This window comes from Microtus ochrogaster, chromosome 8 (assembly GCF_000317375.1).
Source record: "Microtus ochrogaster isolate Prairie Vole_2 chromosome 8, MicOch1.0, whole genome shotgun sequence".
NCBI lineage: Eukaryota > Metazoa > Chordata > Mammalia > Rodentia > Cricetidae > Microtus > Microtus ochrogaster.
In genome coordinates, this window is record NC_022015.1 from 41315346 (window position 1) to 41322132 (window position 6787).

The 6787-nt window shown below is 55.6% G+C and overlaps 1 protein-coding gene across 21 annotated transcripts in view; it reads left to right on the forward strand.

The window, feature by feature from the left end:
- Positions 1 to 5975, forward strand: part of Nrxn2 (neurexin 2) — a 114839-nt gene extending 108864 nt beyond the window's left edge. For 14 of the 21 annotated variants that reach the window (XM_013347854.2, XM_013347862.2, XM_013347855.2 and 11 more), the window contains one exon: positions 4552 to 5975. In XM_013347854.2, the coding sequence (XP_013203308.1) occupies positions 4552 to 5438 (887 nt within the window). In that variant the 3' untranslated portion in view covers positions 5439 to 5975. The remainder of the gene's footprint in view (positions 1 to 4551) is intronic. The other 7 variants (XM_013347865.2, XM_013347866.2, XM_013347867.2 and 4 more) reach the window with 1 other exon arrangement.
- The last annotated feature ends 812 nt before the right edge of the window (positions 5976 to 6787 follow it).

Genomic DNA, 6787 nt, shown 5'->3' on the forward strand with positions numbered 1-6787 from the left:
CCTGTGTCTTGAAGGCTGAAAGGCCTCGGCTTACTTTGTGTAAGAGCCTGTAAAGGGGAGCATTGAGACAGAAGAGCTGCTTGGGAATGGCTGCTGGCGTCCCATCAGAACGGAATTCTCTAGCAAGTGGGCTCAATGCGCTTCGAAATTCCATTTCCTTGGGATAAGAAGAGCAGAGGGCCAGTGGGTTGCACCTCTGATAAGCATGCACTACTGCAGCTGCCAGAAGTGAGAGAGGCTGCCTGCCGTCCACGTCAGTCTGAGGCTTCAGGGGCCACAGTCTTCTGTTGGTCTCCCAGTGATGCAGGGATGATCACAGCATCATGAGTCACCCCGAGTGTTGCTTTTGCTCAAAAGCTCAGTGGAGGGCCAGCAGTGGGACCGTCCCGGTGAGAAGCCTCTGAGGCATCCTCCCTCGCTCAGACCTTGATTCCTCCCCAGGGTGAGCTTTCTTGATCTCTCTGGGACCAGTGCCCCAGGGAAACCCATACATTGACTCCAGTGCCTCATAATCTGGTCAGGTTTCGTGAGGGCGATGTTGGAAAGCCGTGTGAGGGTCTCTGTGGCCTGTCACTTTGGAGAAGGTTTGTGTGACGGTACCGTGCACACAGGGGAAGTCGTGTCTGAGAAAGACGCTGCTGTGCTAGGAGCACTGGTAGAATCATGGGAGATACGGCCACAAACCACGGGGAGAGAAAAGCTGGGAGAGTCCCAAGGGAACGGAGACTAAGCCAGGGGAGGCCGTGGGGCCTGGAGGAGGGAGATCTAGAAAGCCTGTGTGTCCCAAGGACTAGTGAGTTGGGCGTAAGTGGTTGTGGGAGTGCCACAGGCTGGGCAGGAGATGTGTGGTCCAGGCCCTCATCCAGCAGGAGGCGACAGGTTGGTAAAGAGCCAAGATCTGTGTCCTGGCCATTCTAATGAGCTGCCTTCTAGGGAGGAGTAATGACCCTTCCCTGTGTCCCTAGCAATGGCCAGTCCGGTTGGGATCAGAAGCCATGTAGGGAAAGGTTTGACCCTGCAGTTCCTAAGGTAACTCAGTCTCAGATGGGAAAGGTGGAAGGCCAGGCTTGGGGGAGGAAACCAAGCTGAGGGCAGGGAGGAAGCAGCAGCATGCCTAGCTCTCAGCTGTGCCTGTTGCCCAAGATGGCGGAGCAGGAGGTTGTGTGTAAAGCTCGTCTCAGCATGTAAAAGGCACTCCCTGCTTCCCACATACCCGGTTCATCTCAGAGGGACTGCCAAGGGACTGGTCATTCACTTCCCCTCGAAGAGCAGAAAGACCTCAGCTCCGTGCCAGGCCTGCTCCTGGCTGCTAGTGAGATTGACAGATGGGACCCAGGCCTTTGGGCCTTCCCTGGCAGAAGTCAAACCTGAGCCTCCAGGAGCAGTGGCCGTCTAGGAGTCAGCCTGGAAGACGAGGCACGGGCTGGATTCTGAGCATGTGTGAGCTATCCATAGGGAAGCCTGTTCTAATAGGAGGCAAAGGTCGGGAGACAGCAGGTAGTGTGAGCAGAGAGGGCCTGGATGAGCTGAGGAGTCACATAGGGAGAACCTGCTGTGATCAGGCCCATGATGTCACTACTTGAAGGGCCAGGAGCTTTCCTGTGCGCTGAATTTGCCCTTGTGCAGGGATGCAGATGCTGGGAATGGGAGGAACAAGGGAATGGAGGGTTGCACTAAGTTCCCGCATAAATTGCAAGGACCCATCGGGCCAGGCCTTGATCGGTCTGATGATCAGTGCTTTAGGGAAGGACATGTCCCTCGCACATGACTGACATTTCACTGGGTCTCCAGTGATGGCCAGCTGGTTGAGGTTCATAAGCCGGGTCAGGGTTAGTTTTGACCCGGAATTCCCCCAACCCCTAGTGGCTCAGACTACGATGGAAAAGGTAGAAGGCAGAGCTGATAGAGGTAGGAACCAGACCAGTGGACAGGAATGATGCATTGCTAGGCTTTTCCTGGACCTGGCTGCCCAGAACTTGCCATGGTCTTGAAGATGACCTTGAACTCCCGATATTCCTACCTCCACCTCCAGAGTGCCGGAATCACAAGCACGTGTCACCATGCATGGCAATATTCTAGCTTTCTAGATGAGGACTGGGGCCCAGTGGGGGTGGGACTTGTCTATAGTTACACAGGAATTCAGTTGACGCTCACGTAGCCTTTGGGCTGGGTTCTCAGGTGAGCAACCTTGCCAGCCCTTGGAGGTGTGGGAGTGATGGTCCAGGCTTTTTTGGTCCCCTTCCTGGCCCCGGAAGTCACAGAAGGGACCGGCTAATTTGTTCATCCTCCTTACTTGGAGGCTCCACTCTCTTCAGGCCTCGGTGTCCCCATTCACTAGAAGCTGGGGTTGAGGGCTGGGGTGACTTAGTGGTAGAGCCAGAGTCCTTTACTGGCATGCATGAGGTCCTGGCTTCCATCAGCGGAGCTGGACAGTCCGGCTGCTCGCAGCATTCTCCTGGTTCCACATTTCATTATGGCTAAGTCTGTGGAGACCTAGGAGCTCTGGAGCTTTGAACTTCGAGCTGCGAGGAGCCTGATGGGAAGTGCAGCTTGGGAAGCTGGGCAAGCATTCTGCTTAGGTGACACGGTTTGGCTGTGGCCTCTGTGAGATTGATGGGGCTGCTGGAGGGAAGGGCCAGCAGAGGGAATGAGAAGTGGAGCCGGCCTGAAGGCTGGGGTAGGCAGAGCAGAGACATCTCTGGACGTGAGGCTTGGCCTGGCCGCAGGATCTGCTAGTGGAAGCCCTGGGATGATTACCTCAGAGGGTGGAGGATTGTGGGTGCAAGACACCAAGTGAAGTGCTCAGGTAGGGATGGGGTGTAGGTTGAGCCAGAGGTAAAGCCAGAGAGGAAATCTTCAACTCCATTCCCGAGAAGCCCAGAGGCAATCTTCAAAGCCAGAGTTTGAGCCCTCCTTCCAGCCTAGCGCTGACCCAGCTTCTTCTGTCTACCAGAGGTCAGAAGCTTGCAGCACTTTGGTTAGTGAAGAGGTGCAGGAGGCTGATGGGAGTTGTAGTTATTGACCCAGAGAAGGATGGGAGTTGTAGTTTATGCCCCTAAAGGGCTAGTGGAAGCTATAGTTCCCACCTGTGGGGAGCTGATGGGAATTGCAGTTTCTGTCCAGGGTACTCGAGTTTTCAGACTTAAAGGGAAGACTTACCCACACCCCAGCACCAGACCTTCCCCACTAGTTACCCTGGGCCCTATTTTAGCCAGCTTGCCCCTCCCAGATGGCTGTGTATGTATTTTCTTTTATTTTTTTGCTTTCTTCTTCTTTCCGTTGTTTCATTATTGTTTTAACAATAATAAGAGGGCCAGAGGCAGTCATAACCTGGCCAGGTTCTGGCGGTCCATGGGGGTTCTGGGGAGGGGGTGGGGGGAAGTCAGTGGGGGTCAGAGGTGGAGGGTGAAGAAAGTGGAGTGTTAGGTTTAGCTCAGACGTCGTGATGCCCCCCCCCACTCCCAGTCCTCCCCACCTCCATGTTTCTTCTGAACTCACCACCTCCCAGAGCCCAATGGAACAACCCCCAGCTTCATTGTGCCTGATCCTCCCAGAGCCCAATGGAACAACCCCCAGCTTCATTGTGCCTGATCCTCCCAGAGCCCAATGGAACAACCCCCAGCTTCATTGTGCCTGATCCTCCCTGCCTACTGTCCCACACTGCATTCCTGTTCAAAGTCTCCTCTCCTATGGCCCACGGAAATTAGCTCCAAGGCCCTGCCCATGGCCAGCCCCCTCCCCAAGAACTCACACCCACATAGGCCTGCCACCTTCCCTCCTTGCCATGCCCCCTCTACTGACCCTTCCTTTTCCCACGATGACACTTCCCCTGCCCTAGCCTGCACTGTGTGAGTTTCAGCCTTGTGTTTAGTGAGGGGGAAGAGGGCTCGAGAGAGGGAGGAGAGCGAGTTTTCTGGAGGAAGCAGGCTGTCCAGGGAGTAAATCAGGGAGGGAGATGCCAAACAGATAGACAGAAAACGTTGTACGGAAAAGTTGTTTTTTCTTATTTTTTTTCGGGAGAACCCGCTTACACAGCTCTGTTTGTAATTTTTTTCTTCATGCTAAAATCACACGGCCTATTTGTTGATGTAAGTTGCCTGAATTCCGTGGTATGCTATCTTCTTTTTTAAAAACAAAAGCAAAAAAAAGCAAAAAGAAATATATAGAAAAAACCCTAAAAGATATTGTTGTTAGGTTTGTTTAAATGCTGCTGTTGTATGTTTTTAAAGCCTTAAACCAGTAGAAAAAAAAATTACGTTTCTTTTCAATTTTCCTTTCCTTTCTGTTCCGTTTGGTTTCTTAAGACGAAACAAAAAGACCAAAAACCCAGAGTCACAGAGCCCGCGCGTGGGGTGCCCAGGGCATCCGAGCCGCAGCCCGCTTAAAGCGCAGGCGCTGGCCGGCTGGCGGGCGGGCCCGGCCCGCGCTAGTCTCCGCCAAAGCCGATTGAACCGATTTGGGTGTGAGGCTGTTGTTTCTCTCTCTGTGCCGGCCGCCCGCGCCCCGGCCCTCGCTGACGCCCTGTCTTCTCTCTTCTCTTTCTTCTTCTAGGAGGAGAGTTAATATTGCCCATTATCACGGAGGACTCCTTAGACCCCCCTCCCGTGGCCACCCGGTCCCCCTTCGTGCCCCCGCCCCCCACCTTCTACCCTTTTCTCACGGGCGTGGGTGCCACTCAAGACACCCTGCCCCCGCCCGCCGCGCGCCGCCCGTCCTCGGGGGGCCCGTGCCAGGCTGAGCGCGACGACAGCGACTGCGAGGAGCCCGTGGAGGCCTCGGGCTTCGCCTCTGGGGAGGTCTTTGACTCCAGTCTCCCCCCCACGGACGACGAGGACTTTTACACCACTTTCCCCTTGGTCACGGACCGCACCACCCTCCTGTCGCCCCGCAAGCCTGTGCCCCGACCCAACCTCAGGACAGATGGGGCCACGGGCGCCCCCGGGGTGCTACTTGCGCCCTCCGCCCCAGCCCCCAACCTGCCTGCGGGCAAAATGAACCACCGAGACCCGCTGCAGCCACTGCTGGAGAACCCACCCCTGGGGCCCGGGGTCCCCACGGCCTTCGAGCCGCGGCGACCGCCTCCCCTGCGCCCTGGCGTGACCTCAGCCCCCGGTTTCCCCCGTTTGCCCACAGCCAACCCTACGGGGCCGGGAGAACGCGGCCCCCCGGGCGCGGTGGAGGTGATCCGCGAATCCAGCAGCACCACGGGCATGGTGGTGGGCATCGTGGCGGCGGCGGCGCTCTGCATCCTCATCCTTCTCTATGCCATGTACAAGTACCGCAACCGGGACGAGGGCTCCTACCAAGTGGACCAGAGTCGGAATTACATCAGTAACTCGGCCCAGAGCAATGGGGCGGTGGTGAAAGAGAAGGCCCCTGCTGCCCCCAAGACGCCCAGCAAGGCCAAGAAGAACAAAGACAAGGAGTATTACGTCTGAGCACCCAGTCCAGGCACCGCGCCCCACTGCCAACTGCTCTTCCCGGGAGGGCCCGGGAGGAGGGTGCGGCCCTCTCCCTGCAGGGGGACCTGGAGACCCTCTCCCTGGCTGCCTCAGGCTTCTCCCACGAAGAGGAAACGCAAAAAAGAAAAGGAATATAACTGTGTGCTCATCCCCTTCCCTCCCGCTGCCCGCGGCGCCGCACTTCAGCTCTGGGGCTGGCTGTCCTTCTCAGCTCTGCGCCATCAAGGCAGGGCACGTGCTCACAGCCCTGGGTTGATTTATTTTTTTAAGGGGGGTAGTTTTATTTTGGTGGGGCTGGGCGGGAAGGAAGGCTGGGTTTTTGTAAAGTGTCCACTGCGCCGTTTGTTTATTTCTCTCGGATTTTTTCCTTTCTCCCTGTTCCTCTGGCCTTCCTTCTCCTTCCCAGCCCTTCTGTCCTGGTTCAGGCTTGCTGTGTTTCTTGTCCCTACCCTCCTTCTCACCCTCTCCTTCTTTCTTTTTCTTTTTTAAAATCCTTTTTTTTCTTTCTTTTCTTTTTCCTTTCTTTCTTTCTTTCTTTTTTTTTTTTTAAATCTTTAGTTTTCTCTGCTTTCCTCCCATTGGGTTTCCAGAGACGCTGGGAGGAGGGTGGGAGGGTGGGGCCAGAGCGGCCCAACTTGGGTGGCTGGGTCCGGGCAGTGGGGTTCATTCTCCTAGTGCCCCAAGTCCCCTCAAAAGGAGAAGCTCCTGCCTGAAGTCACCCAGGCATAGGGCTTGGGCCTGGCCAAGGCCTGTTGTGTGTGTCGCTGTCGCTGCCGGGCAACGTGCATTTCTGGGAAGCCGCTGGAGGAGCGGGGTGGGGGGCGGGGGGAGGGGAAAGGCAAATGCAGATATATATTAAAAACAAATAATCGAGGTACCAGAGCTGCGGTCTGTAGCATCGGCTAGCTGCAGGTGTAGGGAAGGGAGGGAGCGAGGCTGTGTCTGCGGATGGCTGGGGTCACTTCTCCGCCCATGGGCTCCCTGCTCCCCCAGTTTTTTTCTCTTTGTTAACAAATGTGTCTGAGTCTTGGAAAACACCCCAAACCCGGAAATGTGTGGGAAAAAGAAAACAAAAACTTTCCAAATTCCAACAGTCCTGTGTAGTTTGTTCTGGGGTGTGTGCTGTTAGGTCCTGGGTCTGGGCCTGGTCAGGGCCTCAGTGGGTGCACCTGACTGTCGGTAAGTTTTCTCTAAATATTTATATGTTTAGTGTGAGAAGATGTGTAAGCCCTTAGAGGACATCTTACAGGAAGCAGTTCTCTGCTTCCACTCCATGGGTCCTGAAGATGGATTCAGGTTTCAGGCTTGGTGACAAGTGGCTTTGC